Here is a 22,079-nt window from a genome sequence, read left to right on the forward strand (position 1 = left end):
CCCCTGTATGATGCACCTGGTTAGTCCTGGCATGGTCAGTCCCAGACGTGTGGGAATTGTCAGGACACAGGGAAGTTGTACCTCAGGCCTTTAAGCTGTGGGTGGTAAATGCATCTCCAAGAGGTGATCAGAGCTGCTGTGCTAAATTCTTTCTAGAGCCAGCTTTGGTTTGAACAGGAGTGGTCATTGCTACTGGCAGCCTCTGCTGGGAATGAGGAGGGAATTGTCACTGGAGCACAGATCTGTCCTGCCCTGGGAAGAGCAGTGATGCAACAGCGTTAGGAACAGCTATTCTGGGCATGTTCTCATCCCTTGGACATTTGAGTCAGCGAGTGGCTCGGCACGAGAGCAGCCCCAGGGTCAGGAGCAGGGGGAGAGGCAGAATTTAACACTGAATATTCTCCACAGGGGAAACGTCAATCATGGTGAGTACAAACACAGTACAGCAATTTCTACAAAAATGTAATAGAGCCATAAACACTCCTAAAAAAAGAAAATTAAGAGTGCAATTGGATAAAGTAAGTCTCTGACTTGGGAGACTGTTTATTGAAAGCAGTGATGAACTATCCCTGGGATCACTGGCCATCTATGGAAGTGTTTCTTTTAGATTCTGTAGGACACAGATGCCCTTTTTAATGACTGTCTTTTTTTTGGTATAAAGTACTTAATGCAAATATTAAATAAACCATTTTTGTGATGTTTGCACACATCAAATGAATGGTCTAGACTCCAGAAGTCACAGGAACAGACTTTGCTCCCAAGTGTTACCAATTTCCCACTCTAAATGGGTTACATAAGCCCTGGCTAGTGGTTCCTTTAATTTATGGACGGTTTCTTTTTAATGGTGAAATGTGCAATTAAAAAAAGCTAGAAATAGTTTTTCTAAACTCAGTCTGGAAGGGAAGGAGAGTTTCAGCAAATTTTTTTTTCACCCAAACATTGCATAATAGTAGAAATGTCAAAGATTTCCATGGGGTTTCATTTCATTCTTCATGTGGCTGTGGTCATGCAAGAAGTTTGAAGACTGCAGGGGCTGGCAGATTTTTGGAAGATCACACATCCTGGGATAAGTTTTCAGCCTGGGCCTTACCAAAGAATGCCAGTGGCCTTGTTTTCCAAACTGGGGTTGTATTAGACACTGGTGTGTCTCTGGTTTTCCTTTTTTCTGAGGAGAAAGAATAGGTGCTGGCTGGAATTGGGTGTCTCGCTCTGGCCCTGAGCCTGATGGAGCTGCAGAGGCCTCCCTGCACATGAACCCTTTGGGGAGAGGAAAACCTCATTGAGCTGCTCTGTCCTCACCTTCAGCCACTGCCTCTTCTCCCCAGCCTTGCTGTGGCATTAAATAATTGTCTTACATCTTCACCAGAGGGAGGGAACTCCTGTTCCCCCTTCCCAGGTAGGAGAACCAGTGGTCTGGGCTGGCCCCACAGGCAGAGCACAGAAAAATATTTCTCTTTTGGTGATGAGATTTTCTCAGCACTTTAAACATGGGAGTCATGCTGCTGTAATTTAAGTTAGAGATGATGAGCCTCTTGCAGGGTCTGTGAGAAGAATGTCCTTCTCTCTGCTGCTCTTCCTCCCTTCGTGGCCCAGTCCTGAGTGGGTTACAAAAAGGGCTTTAAAATCTCTGCATTCCCACTTGAAAGCCTCCTGCTCTTGGCTTGCTGAAATTGTCCACGTAAGGCAGAATATTGTCTGCTCTTCAGATTCCCTCAGAAAGGAGGAGTAACAAGAACAAGCTGTGCAAAAGAATTTAATGCAGTAAAGATGAGGGTAATAGTCATTCTCATTTGTCCTTTTATGTGAAACAGATTTTATTTTAAATGTACACTCTGAGTAGCTTAACCATATCCAGAGAGTTGTTTAGCAGGGTAAAAGCAGAGCTCCCCCCAGGAAGAATTGAGAGCGTGAGTGGAGGTGAGCAGGCTGCACTGATTGGTGGTGCTCAGTCAGCCCAGAGCACACCTTGGTGGCACTGGGACACAGGGGTGTCCTGCCCTGTGCTGCTGGCAGCCAGCAGATTGGCTCCTGTGCCTCACATCTGCTCCACAGAGCTGTGCTGGAGCTGTGGCACTTCTGTGCCTGCCCTGGGCTGCCTCTGCTGGCTTTAAAACCTCACCTCAGATTCCTTTGGTGCAGGTGCCACCAACCTGTGACAAAAAGTGATGCAAATTGTTATTGAGCAGGACTCCTGTTAAAAACAAGAACAAATGAAATGCCCTGTAATTGTCTCACTGAGGCATTTCCCTGCTCCAGCAGCAATGGTGTCACTGCCGTGGGGTGAAGCTGCACTCAAAAAAGCTCTGGGAAAGACAGGGATGGTGCCCACAGAGGCAGAACTCCTCTGCACCTTTGTATTCTGAGATTAGGGCTTGGAATAAAAAGGCACATTTATAAGGATCAGCATTGCCTCTGTCAGATTTTAATACCTGTTTTTTCCTAGAGAGGCTCCAGAAGACAAATTCTGAGTGAAAGCTCTGTTTGCAGCACGGACCCCTGAGGAGAGGAGCTCCCAAAGCAGATGGAATGTGAGCATGGAGTTGGTGTGTGCTGCAAGACCCAGGGCTGATAGAAAGGAACAGGTCACCCTCACACAACCCTCAGGTTTTGTTCAAGGCCAAGCTGAATTCTTGCCAGTGCTCATTACTGGAGTGTGGAGCTAATTCTCACAAGTGCTGTGCTCTCCATAAACTGCCTTCAAAAGAAAGAAACCTCTTGTGTTTCACAGGTGAGTGCCAACATCCCTGCGAGTCCCCCCAGCGCTGATTTACACAGCCCCAGCTCATCCTTCCTGCAGAGCAGAGTGCCACAAAGCCTCCAGTGAAAGCAGAGCCTGCAGGAAATCCCAGGTGTTAACATCCAGAAAAAGGCTGCCACGCTTGGCTGAGCCCAGCCCAGGCAGGCCTGACCTAATGCAGGGCTTTGTGGAGGTGGCAGGTAAGGACTAATTCCAGAGCCTGCTCTCCATCACGGGCTGGCTGTCAGCTCAGCCCGGGGACTGAAGGGCCTCTGGTCACTCGGGGGCTCTCTGCCCCTCGGCATAACTGGATGCAGTTGGCTCCTAAAGAAATGGGGGGAGTAAATCTGAGGTGCTGAAAGAAATACTGCAGCAGAAATTACACTGTGGGGAAGGTTTTATACGTGTTGGGGTGAATTAATGAATGGGTTTGGGGTTTTTGGGAAGAAAAAAAAAACACAACAAACTTTGTGCACTAATACATAGTTTAAAATATATTCTCTTTCAAACGCCAGCTATTTTAACAACAGTGTAAATCAGATTTTACAGACCACATATTTCAAGTATGAAGTTCATTAAATGTGTGAAATTCTAGATTAGCTGCCGGGTGTGGCCAGAGCCCCAGTAATGAATTGTGAATTCTGTTCAGGATATAATATCAGATTCCCTTGCCCTGGCGCTGATATGAAAGAACTAAAGGCACCTTTTCAAAACAGTCATAACCTTTCTTTATTGTCTTTATTTAGTTTAGCCATCATATGATATAATGAATGACTGCATCAGTGTTTCCATCCTGAACCTAATGCGCAGGTGTTTAACCTCATTAATTTGTGGGTTTATTTTTATTAAACCAACTTATGTCTCAATGTAACTGAAATAAATGCTATCAGTTTATACACATTTCTGCCAGTGCCCTGCCAGTGGGTGGCTGGCTGTCTTTAGACTGAAGAATATCACTCTAAATTACAATTCTCTTGGAATTTATGTGAAACAAAGTTGATTAATGAATGATGCTGCTCTCATTCCATGGGAGCAAGGTACCAAAGGGAGCAGATCTCCCTTGTGCTGCTGTATGCAGTGACATTGAGGGACAGATCCCAGAGGTGCCCAGCTCCACTGGGCAGAGCAGGCAGGGCAGAAATCCAGCTGTAGCTCCTGGGCTGCTGTGGGTTCATCCAGCATCTCCCTCTGCACCTGCATGGCCTGGCCTTGTGGTTTGTTCCTCTCCCTTTCTCTCCTGCTCCATCCAAAGGGAAGGAGCTTCGCAAGCCAGTTCTAGTCCTGCTGTAACCAATAATGGGAATTTTCCAGGTAGCTGGGCCTGAAAATCCAGGGCTAAGTAGAATTGGCACCTCTCACTCATGGCTCTTGGCTGGAGACCTCTTCCCAAAGCAGAATGTCCAATGGTAGATGAAAAGCCAGCTCTGATGTGGAGGAATTCGAGCAGCTCTGGTTCCAGACCTGGAGAGCTCTGTGTGGGTGGATTCCCTGTGCCAGAGCTCAGTCAAGATCCGACAACCCAGGGAGTGAAGAGGTAATTTAGACGGTGCAGGGGCAGGAATGAGCCCAAAGCAGCCCCAGGCTGTCAGGATGCTCCAGGGCTGCACTGCTGGGGCTGTGGGAGCCGGGAGGGCAGTGAGGGCACAGCCGAGGGTGGGAATCCTCTCAGCCCCACTCTGCAGCATGCACGGATTTGTGGAGGCTGCTGTGGGAGCCTCGGGTGTGAGGGACACTCGGGGAGAGCACTATTTACTTTGGAAGGGCCAGCAGCTTTTGTCAAAAATACTCATTGTGGCTGTGAGACTTAAATACCTTTTGCAAGTGGAAAACAGAGATGTCTCCATGAAGTCTCTGATGATAAAATCCAGGCAGCTGCCCCAATGGCCTGAGAGCACATCCTCAGGAAGCCTTGATGCCTTATCTCCTAAAGAGCATGAGAAATAATAATAATTTTTAAAAATAATGGGTTGTATTGCCAAATGCCTGCGTGGAGCCGGGCAGGGAGGCTCATCCTCCGGCAGGGTGATGCTGTGGGCAGCTGCCAGGGGAAGGCAGGGACCTCCCGGGGCCGGGACCCCCAGAGCCCCCCGGGGCGCCTGCAGCTCCCCCCGGGCTGCCTGCAGCTCCCCCCGGGCTGCCTGCAGCTCTCCCGGCTCTCCTGCAGCTCTCCCCGGGCTGCCTGCAGCTCTCCCTGGTCTCCTGCAGCTGCCCCCGGGCTGCCTGCAGCTCTCCCGGCTCTCCTGCAGCTCCCCCCGGGCTGCCTGCAGCTCTCGCCGGCCGGGCACAGAGCTCCTTGCTCGGCCTCCTGGGCTGTGAGCCCGGCGCTGAGCAGCGGCCGGGCTGTTCCCGGGGACAAGTTCAGCTTCCAAATCCTCCCCCCGAGCCAGGGAGCTGCTGGGGTCGGGGCCAGCAGATGCATCTCTCCCCTGTCCCCAAAGCCAGGCACCCGCTGGGCACATCCCAGAGGGTGCCACGGGCATGGGGGGGAGCAGGGTCGGTTTTTGGGGGGTAGGGATGCAGTCCAGAATGTGCCCCTAAAAGGAAGAGGAAGTATTCTCCTAAAGAGGGAATAAATAGCTAAAAATATTAGCTATTAATAGCTCCCTACCTCCAAAAATAAAATCCCTTAGTGATACCAAAATAAGAAAGCAAAGGAAAGTCGGAGGTATTTGGCCTTCCTTTGAAAAAGGAAGCTAAAAATAACTATATATATATAAAAATCTCTCGTTTCTAGGGAAAGTCTCTGCCCCCGCATCCAGCTTGCACAGTTATATAAGACTTGAACTACATCCCCCTCTCCTCCGCGGCCGCTCACAACGCGCTGGAGCCGCGGCCAGATGGAGAAAGGTTCCGTCAGGAAAGTTTAACTCAGCGGGGAAGATGCAGCCAGTGGAGGACACGATTCTCTCGCTGAACTCTCCAAAAGCCTTGGAAATCTTACAGTTGTGTCATATGCTGGTTTGGGGAATGCTAGTCCGGAGGCAGCCGCCAGCCCTCTTTCACTTCTTTATTTATTTATTTCCTTTTTTTTTTTTCGCGTTGCACTGAGTTTAATTTGGGTAGCAGGATTCAGCAGTTTTAAGTTGGAAAAAACTTAGTGGAAGAAGATATTTTAGGAAAAGCCTGTCATGTGAACTAGCGGGAGCCGATCAAACCGGGCTATTAAAAGAAAGACATTGTATTTTTAAACGGTGCAGCCTAGGGCAGCCAACCTGCGTGCCCGGAGCCGCGGGCCGGGGCCGCTCCCCCGCGGCAGCTCCGCGTGGGAGGCTCCAGGCCGAGCTTTCCGTCGGGGTGGCCCAAAATCCGCTCGCTCGCTCCGGGATCCCCCTGGCCAGGTGCCCCCGGCTTGTGCCCCCCTCATCCTGCTCGCCCCCAGTTTGCCCCTTCCCGGCTCTGCCTCAGCGCGCCCATCGCCCCAAGCCCCGTCCCCACTGCCCCCTGCGCTCCCCAGGGCACTTCTAACCGGGGGTGCTGGGGCCGCTGCTCAGAGCGCAGCGAGGCTGGAGCCTGCGCTAATTACTTATTTCTCCCGACTAGTATTTAATTAAATTCGTTTTGCTCTCCACGCAAAGCAGCAGCTTTGGGAAAGCTCGGTTTCCTTTAACTGTTCCCAAACAGGGATCTGGTGATTCCGACTGTGCTGCTGCCGGTGGTGGATGCGCTCAGAGCCGGGGGAGCTCAGGTGTGCCACCTGTGCTGGGGGATGCGAGGGTCTCAGGTGTGCCACCTGTGCTGGGGGATGCGGGGGTGTCAGGTGTGCCACCTGTGCTGGGGGATGCGGGGGTCTCAGGTGTGCCACCTGTGCTGGGGGATGCGGGGGTCTCAGGTGTGCCACCTGTGCTGGGGGATGCGAGGGTCTCAGGTGTGCCACCTGTGCTGGGGGATGCGAGGGTCTCAGGTGTGTCACCTGTGCTGGGGGATGCATAGGTGTCAGGTGTGTCACCTGTGCTGGGGGGGGATGCAGAGGTGTCAGATGTGCCACCTGTGCTGGGAGGTGCGGGGGTCTCAGGTGTGCCACCTGTGCTGGAGTGCGGGGGTGTCAGGTGTGCCATCTTTGTGGGGGTGGGGGTAGCTCAGGTGTGATACCTGTGCCGGGTCCGCCTGCCGAGCAGCGCTGGGGCTCTGCAGGACCTCGCCCGTGGTTCGAAGCTGCTGGCGGAGAGGGCTGTGAAGGGAAAAGCCTCCAGGTACGAGCCTGAGGGTCTGGTGCAACCTTTCGGCCCTGCCCCGCCGTGCCAGGGCTCAAGCAGGAGCATCCTCACGGGAGAGCGACTCAGCCCTGCGGCCGGGGAGGAAAAGGCTCCCGGGATGACCCGGGGGGTGGAGGGGTCCCGCTGCGGGGCTCGGGGGGAGCTGTGGCCGGCGGGGTCCCCGGGTCGGGGCTGCCCCGCTCCCCGGGGGAGGCCGGTTGCATAGCGGGCCCGCGGGGCCGGAGAAGGGATTTCCGCCCCGACGTGTCCAAAGATGACAAAGGATAGGAAAGTGAGGTGCGCTGAGTTTCCCTGGGCTGCCTGCAGTTGCTAGCCTGCAGGACAACAAACGCGAGCAGCAGAAAGTTTGATTGCGATACCTCCTTCGAGTCGATTTGGGGAGCGAGGGAGTGAAAAATGGAAATGCGGGGCCGGTGCCAGGCAGCCCTCCGCGCTCACCCGGCCAAGCCCGGCTGCCGTGACTCACCGGGGCTCCGGCTGACCCCGGCCGCTCTCCCCGAGGGGCGGCAGAGCTGCCCCCCTCCCCGGAGGATCGTTTATATGTGTGACCTCTGCATCCCTGCTGGAATGAACTCTGGGCAAGTGCAGTCGCACGGAGATACCGAGCCCAGCGGCGCAGAGAGGGGCAGATGCTCCTCGCTCAGCAGTGAAAACCATACATTGAGAGACCGCCGCAGTTCATGACATCCCCGGCTTTATTTTCCTGTTTTCTTTTGCTTTATTTTCCTGTTTATACATCGGACATGTAAACACACACGGGTTGTCTTGGTTTCGGAGGCTTCCTTGGCTATTTCGTTCTTGCTAAGCTCCACGTGTATCAGTGGAAATCCATGGGGTTGCTCCTCTCCTAAATTGATCTAAAAATAGGAACAGAGAGAGGTCTGTGCAACGCCACTAAACAAATTCACCGAGTCCTAATTTTTCTTTTCGTCTTTGTATGAAGAATTGAGCCAGTGGTAATTAGAAGCCAAAACCTGTGCCAGTAACAAGATGGGTATTAATAGAGTGCTGCTGAATTTAAAAGACATAAATATAAGCTGGGGGCTTCGCTTTTCTGAATGATTTATTCAAAGGTAAAAGCAGCAGCAGCCTGAGTTTGTCTCTGCTGGGAAGAAGGAAAACTTCTGCACAGAAGCCCCGTTGCTTTGAAAGGCTTTGCAGTTCCTGCAAGTTTTGTTTAAAAAGCACACTCTGGGATTTTTAACATCATCCATATTTCTTTCTTACTCGCTCTCTAACTTTCTGCTCAACAATTAAGTGCTTGTGCTGCAGACTGAGAAAGCCGCAGAGCTGCCTTGGCCCGGAGCTGGGAGACGTCATGGATTCCTGAGTGTGAAGTTGCAGGAAAGCCCTCAGTTTGGGAGATGGAGCCGATCCAGGGGTTTCCATGGCACTGGGATAAACAGGAGGAAACAGTGAGGGAATCCCGTTATTTTACAGCATTCAAAGACTATAAACACTCGGAGCAGGGAAGGAAGTGGCCTTTCCCTCTCTAGTAACCCTCATCTCAGAGCAGAGAACTGACTTCACTTCAGGAACACGCTCAGCTCAGTTCGGATCCCTCTTTGCACCTCCAAACACTTACTGAGGAGGCGAGCAAGAGGGGTTCCCTCTGTCCGGGCGGCACTGGTTGAAGATGGTCTAAAGGAGATTTTTTTTTTCCTTTTTTTTTTAATTTTTTTTCTTTTTCTGCTATAGATTTTTTTTTTTTTTTTAATTCCTGATGCAGCGAGAAACTGCCTGCAGGCTGGTACACTACCACCACATCATGAGGTCTATGGATCAAGGTAGGGTGTGAGTGCTGCGTGTCCGGGGGCTGTGTGTGTGTCGCTCGGTCCGTCCCGCGGCTCCGGCCCGCGGGCAGGCGGGTGGGCAGGAGGGGTTCGCGGCCAGAAGGGCCCTCGGGGAAGGGACTGGGCTGCCTTTAGGTTTGGTTTGCTTTGAAGCGATCCGCCACGGCGATACAAATCCGTCTGGAGCAGCCTCCTTTAAACTCCAGCCAGAGGGACTCTCCTCTTCCAAGCCATCACCCCAGGAGTCTCGCTGACTAACCCGGCCGCTTAACCCTTGCGCCGCCTGCCCGGCCCGGGGGCTGGGGGCTGGGGGCGCTGCCCCGGGCCCGGCGGAGGCGGCGGCAGCGCGGCCGGCCCGGGGCTCGGCGGCCGCGGGCCCGGGGGTGCGCGAGGGTCCCGGCGGGGCCGGTGCCGGCGGGGCGGGGGCGCGGCCGGGCCGGGCCGGGGTCGGGGCTGGGGGCGGTGTGCGGGGTTAAGGAGGCGGCAAGAGTTAAGAGTTGAGCGCGGCGAGAGGAGGAGCCTGCCCCGCTGTCAGCCCCGGCCCGAGCCACCGGGCGCTCCGCAGCGCGGCTGTCCCGCCGCCCGGGGACGGGGCAGCCTTCGGGGATGCTGCGGCTCCCTCGGGCATCCTCCGTGCTGCCCCGCCGGGCTGCGGGCCGGGCCGGGCAGGGCCGGGCGTGCGGAGGCGGAGGGGCTCGGACTCGCACGGAGCGGGGCACGGGGCACCTCGCCGGGCAGTGCCGGGCGGGGGCTCCGGCTCCGGCGGAGGATGCTCGGGGCGGGGGGAGCCCTGGCCGCCCGCAGCCCCGTCCCGCACGGCAGCCGAGGAGCAGCGAGCCCGGGCGCTCCCCCGGGCTCTCGGAGCGCGGAGCCCGCCGGGCGGGTGGGCTCGGCTGTGACAGCGCTGCCGCTGCGGGGAAAGGGGGCAGGAGGGGCAGGAGGTGCACAAGGGAAGGGCTCTTCCACGGGCCGCTCCATCCTCGATTCTCGATTCCCCCGCCCGCGCTGGCAGCGCCGCTCGGAGCTGAGTCAGAGGCGCGGAGGCTGAGCGGGCTGCGGGGGACGGGGCGAGCGCGGCACGGCCGCCTTTGAGGGCCCTTAGTAGCGGCTGTTTGTTTTCTCCTGCCGGAGCGAGCTCCCCGGGCACCTGCCAAAACACAGTCGTTAACACCTACACCCAAAGGGGATCATCCGAGAGCTCCGATTCTCGGACAAGCCAATGGAAAGACTCTTGAGTGGCTTTATACCGCCTTAGGATCAGGCCATTGCCCTGCCTCGTGTCTCCTCGGCTTTCTCCAGACATAACTCCCTGTCTCCTGAGCGCTCCAGCTGCTCTTAGTCACTCTCACAACAGCCCGTGGAAGTTATTTTGCTGCAGAGCAGCAAAGAGAACGAGGAGAATTCGTGCTCCTGTCAGGGACCTCACCTGCTGCAGGACAGCAGCGTCAGAGCACAGGGCAGCGCCGGGGGCAGCACCACAACCCCTGGCAGTGCTGGGCAGCGCTGCTTTCCCCAGGGCCCTGCAGTCACAGCCAGACTGGAAAGCACTAAGTTGTTTTTTATTTCCAGATCGAACAGCTGAGACCACAGCAGCCAGTGGAGCAGTGCAATCAGTTGCACAGAGAGCCTTGAGATGCTCCAGGAAGAACGTGCTCCTGGGGCCCAGAATGTATTTTTGCCTAATGCTTGCTCCTGTCAGTGATGCAGGAGTGACTGGAGCAGTCCCTGCCCCCGACTTGCCTCTGTGTCACAAGGCTGCTCCCAATATTTCCAAAAGGGAAAAGCAGCATGAACCTGCAAGGGGTTAATAATAAATGGCATTTTTGGGATCAGTCCCTGCCTCTGGGAGGATTCCTGCACCCACAACAAAGTGTTAGAGTCTTACTAATGCAGGGTGTGTAAATGATGATGTGTGAATAATTTTAAGCCCTTATCCCCTTTTATGATTGGAGCAGGCTCAGGATGAGGAATGAGGGCTCTGCACAAACACCCTGCCAGCAAAAAGCTGCTTTGGTGGCTTTTCTCCCTGAGCTGGGCTTCAGCCAAGGCAGAGACCTTGCCCAGGTGCCCCTGGGTCCCTGTGTCACCCTGGGGTCCCACGGCTGTGAATTCTCTGTCACTTGACCTTTCTCTCCACCAGCCTGTCCTGTGGGACACCAGCTACAGCCAGAAAATGATTCCAGAGTCTTTTGTGCAGGGCAGGAATCACATTCACAGATGGGACCCTGTCAGAACTGGAGCACTCTTTTATAATATGCCAGTAGATATTCTAAGTGAAATTTCATCACTCATTTTTTAAAAAATAGCCAAGGATAATAATATCCTAGAACTTCTTTTCCACTACTGGTCTAATCTATTTTTTTTAAAAAAACTATGATATGTGCATTCCTTTGGTTTGCCCAGCAGACTTCAGAACTTAATGGGAACGTGGAGATATGAGCAATTTTTCCATTGTCCTTTCTTGCCAAACCACTTTAAGCTTGAAATTGGGGGGTAATATCTCTGACTCAAGCTGACCCCAAAATTGAAAAGTAGTGTGTGTGCCTCTGAAAGGAACTACCAGATATTTCTCCCTTCTCTCTCCCTCCTTTTTTTTTCTCTAATAACACTCCCCACTCTCCAGACCCAGCAACCAGTCACTCACAGGCTGAGCTCATTTTAAAGAGTTTGGATTAAGTCCATGTGCAAGTTTTAGTTGCCTGTTAAATTTCTAATGCCTGCCACATACACCATTAGAACACTTAGATTTTTAAGACAGCATTGACTCATATTTTCTTTGGGTTTTAGCAGCTAAATAGACATGCAGCTTTCTTAATCCACTCTTTTCTACCTCTTTTTCTTTTAAAAAGTTTAATGTGAAGGCATTGCAGTATTAGAGATCCAGATTAAATTATGTATCATGGGACAAATAATAATTAACACAGATATTTCTGGGATCAAATAAAATTTCTTCACCTCAGAGCATCCTCTGCTCCCTTGCATTAGTGAAGTTATTGGTGCAGGGAATGCAGTGGGGCAGTACAAGTAGAAACTGAAAATAGTAAATGAGAAGTTACATTGGCAGTGCATTTAAACTCTGAGAAATAGGTGAAGTACTCTCTAACTCCCTGTCAGTATTACACTGGGAGTGCTCTTTGGAGCTTTGTTTTTGGATTCCCCGTCCCCCAGTACCGAGGTAGTCCAGTATTCACATTTTTCTGAAGTTTTATTGAGGGGCAGCCCTGCCAAAGGGCAGCACGGATCCAAGTATGTGGAACAGGACTGCTTCCATGCTGCAGTTCCCTGAAATGGCAGCACAGTGATTTCCAGCCCTGCTCTGTGTGGAGCCTGCTGCAAGCATACGTGGCTGCAATTTTTGTTAATGCTGCCAAGGACAGGCTTTGCTTCAGTCCTTCAAACACCTTTTTGGCTCATGAAAAAGCTTTATAGAAAAACCCCAGAGCTAATGCTGACTCCTGGATCTCAGGGTTGGTGCTGAGAGCCCGAGCAGAGCTGGGACCAGTCTCCATGACCCTGGACACAGGAGAAATGCAGGGGGGATCCTTGGGGAAAGGAAGGCTCTGATGTGAAAAAGATTGAGATTTAGGAAAACCAAGCAGTATTTCTGCTCTTTGAGCACTGCACTCCAGCCTTTCACTCCAGCCCCAGTGAAAATCAAGCTTTGGGAAGTGTGTGTCACGTTGTTTGGGTTTTTTCTTTGATGTTTCTGAGTGTATATGCTGACCTGAAGAGCCCACAGTCTATTTAAGTCTAGGAGCTTCCCTGCCTTTCCTTCACCACTAATTATCAATGACAGACTGTGGGCAGTATTTGTCAGTTATGTAGTTATTAACAGCTAAAACTTAATCCATACTGTTTTATTTTCACTGTGGGATCAAGAGCCTGTTTTGGGTCTAAACTAAACTCCACTCAGCTCCAAAAATGACAGCTGTCACTTGGGCTGGATTCTGCAGCTGCCTGCACCTACCAACGGCTTCATGCCCCTCTAACATTTAGGCCAGATCTGTATTTTGTGCATTTGTAACGTTTCTGCTCGAAATAACACACAGGTAGGTGCAAACCCAGCCCACAGAGCGTTCCAACTCCCATCTCTGTGCTCTCAGAGCATGTGGAAACTGTTCCTGCAGGTTCTGAGCAGTGACCATATGGGCTGGTGTCCTGGTGTGCCCTGCTGGGGGGAGCAGCAGGGACACACTGCACCACAGCTCGGTGCCTCTTGCTCCCTGACATCTGTCAAGTTCTCTGCTGGGCAAAAATCCTTGAATCCTCTAAGCTGAGCTAATTCCTACGTTTCTCTAGCACTTTTCTCATTGCTGTCCTGTCACCCTGGTTCCTGGGCAGAGGCAGGACTGATGATGCTGTGTGTCAGCAGCGAGACTCTCGCATGACACGCTCCTCTTGGAAAGCAAAAGGTACATTTTCCATTTGTGGACTATTACTAATCCGAGCATAGCTGAGGATAAGTTTGAAGCTTCACATGCCTAATGGGAAGTAAAGGATGGGATAGAGCTTTAGCAGAAGCCAGGGTCGTCTCCCCACGCCCTCCTGCCAATCTCCTGCATCTCACTTGAAAAGCCCAATGTTTTTGTGTCATTTCTTTCTGAGGCTAATCCAATTGATGCTCTCCAGTCGTGCCCCGTGTGGTGTCAGCTGTGAGGATGACAGCTCTCTCTAGTGCTGAGCCAAGATCAGCAAGTATATTTTGTTTTTCTAATGAATTTTAAATAGAAGAGGCTATGATAAGAGGCCAGTGCTCAGCAAACGGTAAGGATCACTGGACAACAGACACAAACAATCCAATTTAATAGATGTTTAAACAATTCAGACAAACCAGGCTCTCAGAGAGAGCAGCACAGGTTCCCCAAAGGGCTGGCAGTGTCTGTGAATACCTCAGAACATTCTGTCTGCAGGCTCACCTGCCCTTTCTGACAGGCACTTTTCCCTATCCCCTGCACCTTCCAGTAACAAATTAATGCCACAGGGCCTGACTCTGGTGGGAGTGCTGCCCACCTGGCCTGATGCAGCCTCCCTGCAGGTCTGGCTGCTCCCTGAGTGCCCTTTCAGCCCCAGCACTGGGTGGTGGTTCTGCCCATGCAGAGGTGCCCCTGCTGCCACCCAGGAGCTGCAGAGGGACCAGCCAGTCCTGGGCTTCCTCAAAACTCAGTGAAGAACCTGACTGCAAACTGCAGGGAAAGTCTGAGTTCTTGTCCTCTGGACGAGCACAGGATGGAGCAAAAGGGTGTGATGAGAATGATCTGTCATTGCTTGGTTGGACACATTAATGAGAAAGGCAGTAGGTTATAAACTCAACTGCAGAGATTCTGGTTCATGTGTGCTTTAAATCAGACTTTGTGTCCTTAGACAGGTAATGTAACTTAAAGATTTGTCTTGCAGTTAATGCCGCCGTGCTGACAGGCTTAGCAAATAAAAACAAGCTGAAGTAAACACCAAAATACTTTTTTAATGATCTTGGTCCCTCTGCCTTTGCCTTCCTGCCCTGTCTACAGACTAGGAGCATTTTTCAAACTCACAGACCTGATGACAGCCAACTCATAAAGGGCACCACACAAACAGGTAAGCCCTCTGAGCAGATGCTCTGAGCACACAAACCAGGGTCCCCAGTCACCCACGAGTGAAGCCACTGCTGGTTGTAGCAGCCCTCCCAGGGGCAGGAGGCTGTCGTGGGGCAGCGGCCAGCACCCTGTGCAGGGCCAGGGCAGAGGGGATGAATGCAGTCAATGTGGTGGAGGTGCCTGGGGGACCTGGGGAAGCTGGCAGCACCCGGCTGTGGTCAGCAGGGAACGCGGCGAGCGCCCATCCTCTGAAACGCTGCTTGTGAGCGAGGCAGGAGGAGAACAGAGCCCTTGTGCACGGTGGGCTCGGTGTCTCTAGAGGTGCTCCAGCTAGGAGAGGCTGTCCTGCGCTCACAGCCAGCTCTGCAAGCGGAGCACATGGCGCGGGATGCGCGAAGCCTTGGGCAGGCAGGGGCACGGCCGCGCTGCCGGAGCGGCGGGGGCCGCGGGCAGACAGCCGGTCCCGCCGAACGTGGGGCACCAGGGCGGAGATGCTCGGCCAAAGGGTCCCGTTTCTGGAGCCCCCGGGCCGGGGCAGGCCCGCGATCCCCGCTGCTGCCGGCGCGGGGCCCGTGCGGTGCTGCCGGGCCGGTGCCGGCTCCTCCCCGGGGGCGGCCCCGGCGCAGGTGGCTGCGAGGAGCAGGAAGCTGCCCCGCTGCCGCCCGTGCCGTGCCGTGCCGTGCCGTGCCGTGCCGTGCCGTGCCGTGCCGTGCCGTGCCGAGCCGAGCCGAGCCGGGCCGGGCCGGGCCGTGCCAGCCGGGGCTCGCCGCCCGCACCCGCCGTCGGGGCAGCGCGCCCGCCGCAGCCTCCTCAGCCAGGGCATTTCTTGGTGTTTTCGCGCTGTTCCCTCCGTTTCCCCGCTGTGACCGCCCGGCTCTCGCTGCCGGAGGCTCCGCCGGGTCGCGGCTCTCGGGGCAGCCCCGCTCCCGGGCCGCCATGAGCGCCGCGGGCCCCGGGCCCGGGCCCGGCCCTGACCCCGGCCCGCACGAGGGGGGCCCCGGGCACGGCCCCGGCCCGGCCCGGCCGGACAGCCCGCAGGAGGAGCTCGACTTCTCCATCCTCTTTGACGACGACTACGACTACAAGCCGATCGAAGGTTGGTGAGGGGCCGCCCGGGCGCGGCGGAGCCCCCGGCAGCTCCTCGGGGCCGGCCCGGCAGGCGGGGGCTGCTGGCCCGGCAGGTGCCTGCCCGGGGCCGCTGGAGCCCGGCGGCTCGGAGTGTGCCGGGATGGAGCCCGGCGGCTCGGAGTGTGCCGGGATGCAGTGCCGGGCCGGCCGGGGACATCGCCGCTGTCGCCGTGCCGTGCAGCCGGCAGTGAGCGCTGCTGCAGGGCAGCGGAGGCGCTGGGCACAGCCCGGCCGGGCTCTCGCTGTCCCGCATGGTGCCCAGGCAGCGCCCGGGCAGCCGGAGCGCTGGGGCGTGCAGCCCTCGGAGCTGCTGCCCGCCCTGAGCCCGAGCCGCCCGCAGCGATGGCTCCAGCCTGGGGACAAACAGCGCCAGCTTATGTTAATATTGAGGGAAAAGGAAAGGTTTGCAGACTGTTCTGCTTTTCTGGGCTTATACTCTGATACTTTATAAAGTGCAGTGATAAGTGTTCCCTGACTTTCTAAATGGTAATCCTGTCTGTTGATGGTACTAAACAGGGATACTTCCCATAAAATGTAGATTTGTGAAAACCAGACAAAGCCAAAAGAGAGGACCCAGAGGAATGATTTGTTGGGATATTGTCTCTAAGATACATTGGTTTGGATTCTGCTCCGTGGAGAGCTGGTGTTTCCCTGGGGCATCTCAGAGATGTTGTGTTCCTCTGAAGGAGGAGACCTTTGAGGCCCGAGTCGTGGTGTCATCAGATAAATGGAGAGTTATTGCTGACTTTTATTCTCTCTGTCCTGGTTTAAGTGTACAGATGTGCACTGACTGGGGATGGTTCATGCCATCAGGTAGACAAAGCTGAATTTTCTTTCAAGGTTTCATGTAGATCAAAATAAGCTGCAATAAATCCACGATGGGGAGGGGTAATGGTTTTAATGAAAATACACTGAATGTCAGTGAAAGCTTCGGATGATGGTGTGTTCACATCTTGACAGTAGATAGTGCTGCTGTGAAGCCTTAAGTGGGAAGTTCTACAGAATATAATCATACGTAGGTGGGGGTAGAAAGTTTAATCTTGAAACCACATAAGTGCAGAGCAGTGTGTTCTTGTTGTAGAAGTAACTTCCTTCTTGAGCCTGCTTTTTCTTCACTTTTGAATGACTGGAAACCATAATTAGTAATAATTTTGTTCCAAAGATGGAAATCATTAGCATTAAAACAAAAAAAAGATCCCAACCATATATATGAGCATTGTAATCTGGAGAACATTCTCCCTGGCTTTGAAAAGGCAGCAGCTCCAGTCTGTAAGCAATCCGGGATACGTCCGCAAGCTTTAATGTACAAAAGATTAAAGCATGTTTACATGAGAGCAGAAAATGGTCAATTTCTGAGCAAGGGCTTTGTCCACATGCTGCTGGTAACTGATGCTCATTGTTCATGTGCAGTGCTGGCCTCATCTGAACTGCACTTGGGCAAACAAGTCCTGTGCAGAGCAGGATTCAAAGTGGAACCAAAACCAAACGAGTGGGTCCCAGCTCTTCAGTCTGGTTCCTGCATTTGGAGTCCTCCTAGCCTGGGCTGCTCCACCCACTGCTCATGACAAGTCCTGAAATAACAAATCTATAAACATGCTAAAAGGGATTCTTTCAATTTGAAATATACGGAAGAATGTAAATTTTGAGCTCTAGGAATGAATTGGAGTGAATGTTTGTTCCTGATTAACAGTTTTTTGAAAGGTTGGAATTTGGCAGTATCCATCCAAAGCTGTGTTTTAAAAGTAGGACCTATATCACAACTTGTTGTCATGGGGATGCCAGAAATATCCTTCCTGAAAGTATCTGGCCTTCAGTAGTGCTTGTGTGTGCCTGGACCAACAGGAACATGGGCTGATGTAAAACAACAGGGAAAAGAAGGGTCAACAGAAATCCTGCAGTCAATATTGTTAATATTAGATGTTCCTCTTGAAGCCAGCCATTTCCAAAAGCAGCAGTGCTGTAGAGAGTGCTTTTTACCTTTACTTGCCAGACTTTAATTAGCAATCTTCTCAGGATTTGCAAAGAAACATCTGCTGAACTCAGGGGCCTGCCGAGGTGAACAGGATTTGGGGAGTGTGGGCAAGGCATCCACTGCTTTCTGGTGGAAGCTGTGATTTCATCTGGCCATTGAGGATGCTTTCTGTGTCCTTTGAGCACAAAAGTGTGAGATACATTCCCTGCAGAGTTCCTGTGCAGGTGTTGGGAGTGGTATCAGTGACAGCCCAAATTTTAGCTCGTTCCAAACATGCCAGGTGAGTTAATGAGCATTTCCAAATGGGCTCCTACAATAAGGCTCCCAGAGGAGTGAGTTCTGATAACTGCTGGGTGTGCTCTTCCCTCACACCTGTTGTTGGCTGCTGAGAGACAAAATGCTGAGCTGCAGACAGTGCTCTGCTCCAGCAGCTCCCCTCAGGTTTGCTGGGCTCACTGGGGGATGATCTGCTGAGAGGTAAAGCTGCCACATCATTTTTAATGCTTGAGGTCAACCCCTCTGGGAGCTGATGCTCTGAGGGGTGTTCTGCAAATCCAAACAAAGCCTGTGTTTAAATAAGATTCCAGATGAAGCCCTGCCCTGACAGCAGGTAAGAATGCAGATGGGAAGGAGTATTTTTTGGAGGCTCAGGCCCTTGCTGTAGCTCGTTAGACTCTGAGACTGCCTCTGGTGCTATGGATCTACAAGGTCTATGTGTATGGAGTGTAGGGAGGGGAAGCAGGGAGCATCCATAAATATTAATATTCCTCCAAATGCTTGTTTGTATGTAGACAGGCTCCCAGGGACATTGCCACGTCTTGTAGGTGTCAAGCCCTGAATAATTTGCCTCGTTCCTCTTTTTTCTTCTCCCAGATGCAAAGCTATTAAAAGGAAAAAAAAAACTGAAAGTGCATGCAGTTGGGTCCTGGGGCTGGCTCAGGAACACAGGAGGCAGTGTTCAGCACTGCCATAAAGAAACAAATCTGCACATCTACCAGAGAATTCCAGATTTCACTCAGGAAACCAGCTCTCACTTGGAGCTTCCAAGCAGTTAGTGTAAATAAGAGACATCTCAGCTTTTGAAAAATGCAAAGAAGCTCTGGACTGGCCCCTTCAAATGACAATAAGCAAGTTAATTAAAAAAAGAAAATCGACTCTTTTCCTTATGCAAATGAGGGACTCCAGTTAAATCCCGGGAGCTGCAGCCAGCGGATGTGAGGTCAGAACCCAGCTTGTGCCCCTGGCCTGCACAGGGCTATCTTTAGCTTTTCCTAGAGGATGGTTTGGATAAACCCAGCATGGCATGCAGCTGCTGGGTGGGCCTTTATTCCCTCATTTCATGCTAATTGTCACATTTGGCTGAGTGGCTGGCTTTGAAGGCACTGCCTTGTTTCAGACCAGTGCAGGGTGGCCCTGCCCAAGCCATGTGTGCTCACACTGCTGTGGCCCTGGCCACAGGGAGCCTCGGGAGCCTTTTCCTTTTCCTTTCTGCTGTTCAGAGATGTGTGAAAGGGAGTTTGGTAAATCAAGGGTCAAGTCCTTTGGAACAGAAATCCCTTGATCTCCTTCACCTGTGGTTCAACTCTCCCTGGGTTCCTGAGGGTCTCCCCCTGGGGAGCCTGCCTGGCTTCTCCAGGGCTGGTGGAGCTGCCTGCACCCTTCCTGGGCCTGGCCAGAGGAGTCCTTTGGTGGTTATTTGCAGTACAGGAGCATCTAGACCCCTGCTTCATTCTGTGCTCTGGTGAGAGACAGTCAGGGGGGTGAGACCTGTGGGAAAAAGGGGCAGTGAGAGCTGGCAGCTTGTGGGCAGTTTGGGTGGGATCCCAGAGGGCTTAGGCCAGACTGCTCTAGGAAGAGGAGCTGAGTGACACAGGCTGACAGCAAAGCTGACTGAGAGCATGAGGAGGTGCCCGTGCTGCCTGGGTGTGAGACTCGCTTTCTTTTAACCCCCTGTGAAAGCAGAAGGATCTTTTGGTACTGAATCAGAGGGTGAATCAGCAGTGAAACCTCAGGCTGGGAAATGCTGGAGTGCAGCGAGGGGAGAAGTGCTGGAGCTGCCCGTGCTGAGGAGCTGCCTGTGAGATATCCATCAGAACAGCAGTGGAGAGGACAGTCCTTAGCTGGAGTATTGCAGTCGGTGTTCTGGGATGCAGTATGCAGAAATGGATGAACTCTGGATGGTGGCACGGCCTTGGAAGCAAAGCTGGATCTCTGAGTCTCTTCAGTCCATGGAAAGCACCTTTGCTGGGCTGATCCATCCCGTACCTGTTCTCTGAAAGGACTCTCCCTCCCTGGGGAGCCCAGCTGGAGGGTGGCAGGGCTGTTCCCTGCCATCCCAGTGTGGCAGAGGGCCAGCAGTGTGAGGTTTGCTGCCCTGAGCTGCTGCTGCCCTACCCAAGCTCACCTTGGCAGCTCAGGGAGAAGTTTGAGTGGTGCTGGGGCCATCTGCCTGGAGCCATTGCTGTGTCCTGGGCTCTGTGTCCCTGCTGGCATCTGCAAGGGCAGAGGGAAGGCAGCTGAGCTGCTGGCCAGCATCCTCTGCCCCTCACAAAGGCAGGGCTTGACACTGTTCACAGAAGCAGCTGCTGCTGGTGATGCTCCTCTCCAGGGGCTGTTGGCTCTGCCCTGCCCTTTCCTCGAGCAGATTCCTGACCTCAGCCGAGCTGGCTGGAGCGGAGCAGCCAGTCCCCTCCTGCTGAAGCAACAAGCAGAATTCCAGCCGATTTCCATGGAAGAGCCGTTTATTTGTGGGAGCAGCAGTCGCTGCTTCAGCGCGGTGCCCCGCATCCCTCCCCGGTGAGGTCAGAGCCGCTGTAGCATCCCCGGCGTTGCCATGGGGACAGACCGCGGCGTCAGCGGCGTGGGCAGGAGCGGCCGGGACAGTGACTGCATTGTGCCTCTGCAGCTCCCGCAGCCCCGAGCCGGGCTCCTGCATGAGTCAGGGCTCAGCCTCTCCCCGGCACGGCCGCGGCTCGGGGAGGGCAGGGTTTGTGTGCAGCCGTGCCCGCGGGCCCGTGCACTGACAGCTTGCCATGCGGGGAAAGTAAATATTGCTGCTGCACGGGAGCTGTGGGTGTTTGCTCGGCCGGGGCTGTGTCCCGCTGGCAGGGGCAGGCTGGGGCTTGCTGTGTGTGTGTGTGAACGTTGTTATTCACACCTGCAACGTGGGTCCCACGGGAGGGGCAGTGCCGGGGCGAAAGTGCTCTTGGAGACACAGTGTTTCAGGGGTAACTGAGAAAATGTGGGCTGTCTGAAGCCTGGGTTTCGGTGGGCTGTCACTGTGAATGAAGGGTATGTTTTTTATTCAGCAGACTTTTAAAATGACACGTGTACATACAAATACATTTGCTTTTCCCATATCCAACATGAGCCTCCCCCCGCTGGCTTTGCTGCTGGCTGAGTTTTGGATCTGTACCTGTTGTCTGTACCTGGCACAGATAATTCAGTTTAAGGTGTGTGGATGGGGGGCAGCTTTAGCTGTGGGTGTGCTGCATGGGGAGCTGAAAGGCTCACCTGTTCCTTGAAGTGAAGCTGTTCAACCTGGAGAGGTTTCTGCTCCTGCTGGTCACTGCACAAATCCTGCCTCGAGCCTGGCATCCAACCTGGCTCTGCCTGGGGCTGGTTTTGCCCCCTGGCATCAGCTGGGATGGGGGTGGTTGTCCCCAGAGCGATGCTTTAAAGGCTTTGGGGGGTGTGTTTCTCTGCTCATTGTGCAGACATGAGGAGTTCTGTTCAAAGGGAATCTCGAGGCTTGATGTGTCAGACCTGAGTGATGGGGATGACACACTGCTCCTGAATGCCAAAGCTTTGAAATCAACAGCGCTAAAAATATGTTTGGCTCACAATTGGGTGACTCGTTGCTGTTTTCCTATCCCCAAAACAGCTGTGTGCTGGGATTAAAAGCCAGAGGGAACCTTAAGAAATGTGCAAGCTGGACTGTCCTGTGCAGCTCCCCTCCTGTCCCAGCCATTCTGTGTGTTGGTTTGTTTGCTCGGCTCTGGGGGTTTCCCACTGAACACAAAGGCTCAGCAGTTCCTAAAAATGAACAGAAGCCTGCTGAAAATAAGTCAAAATCTCTCTGCATGTAGAAGCTTCACTGGGAACTTCTGCTACTTTTGCAGAAAGCACAGTCAGCTCCTGCCTGGCTTTCTGTATAGTATTTTCTCATGGGAATTGCTGTCTAATGTCATGTAGGAGTTAGACAAAATGCTGGAACAGTAATTTAAATATTTAAATGAAACCCTCTGCCTATGACATGCACTGATCTGTGCCCAGAGCGAGCAGATTGGGTGAATTAATCCCAAACTGTGGAGCTGTTTCAGGTATTTCCTGCTGGATACACTGAAATCCTTAAAACATATACAAATCCTGGTAATGTTTTGCATGTTTTTGTGTGATGACAAATATTCTTCAGCTCCCAGGCTGGGGCAGCTCCAGGAGCTGATGTCCATGGGAATACCTGCCATGGTTCTTCTCTCTGGGATGCCACTGCCATTGCACACCCTTGGGTGCTGGGACCAGACTGGAGCTGGGCTCTGCAGTGCTGGTGGGAATTCTGTGTTCCCTGGAATCATCCCTGTGCTCTGCAACCTGGGCAGAGTTTGCAAAATGGGAATCTCTGCAAATGGAGGATTTTTGGTACCAGCAGCAAGGGAGTTCTAC

The 22,079-nt window shown here is 53.2% G+C and overlaps 1 protein-coding gene across 6 annotated transcripts in view; it reads left to right on the forward strand.

Annotated features, from left to right (window-relative positions):
- The first annotated feature begins 8,272 nt into the window (after nucleotides 1–8,272).
- NFATC2 (nuclear factor of activated T cells 2) overlaps nucleotides 8,273–22,079 on the forward strand; it is an 84,102-nt gene continuing 70,295 nt past the window's right edge. For 2 of the 6 annotated variants that reach the window (XM_050982169.1, XM_018917421.3), the window contains exon 1: nucleotides 8,273–8,738. In XM_050982169.1, coding sequence (XP_050838126.1) covers nucleotides 8,675–8,738 — 64 coding nt within the window. In that variant the 5' untranslated portion in view covers nucleotides 8,273–8,674. Of the gene's footprint in view, nucleotides 8,739–15,048; nucleotides 15,414–22,079 lie in introns of those variants that run through there. The other 4 variants (XM_030233262.2, XM_030233263.2, XM_030233265.2 and 1 more) reach the window with 4 other exon arrangements.

This window comes from Serinus canaria, chromosome 20, assembly GCF_022539315.1.
Source record: "Serinus canaria isolate serCan28SL12 chromosome 20, serCan2020, whole genome shotgun sequence".
In the NCBI taxonomy this organism is placed as follows: domain Eukaryota; kingdom Metazoa; phylum Chordata; class Aves; order Passeriformes; family Fringillidae; genus Serinus; species Serinus canaria.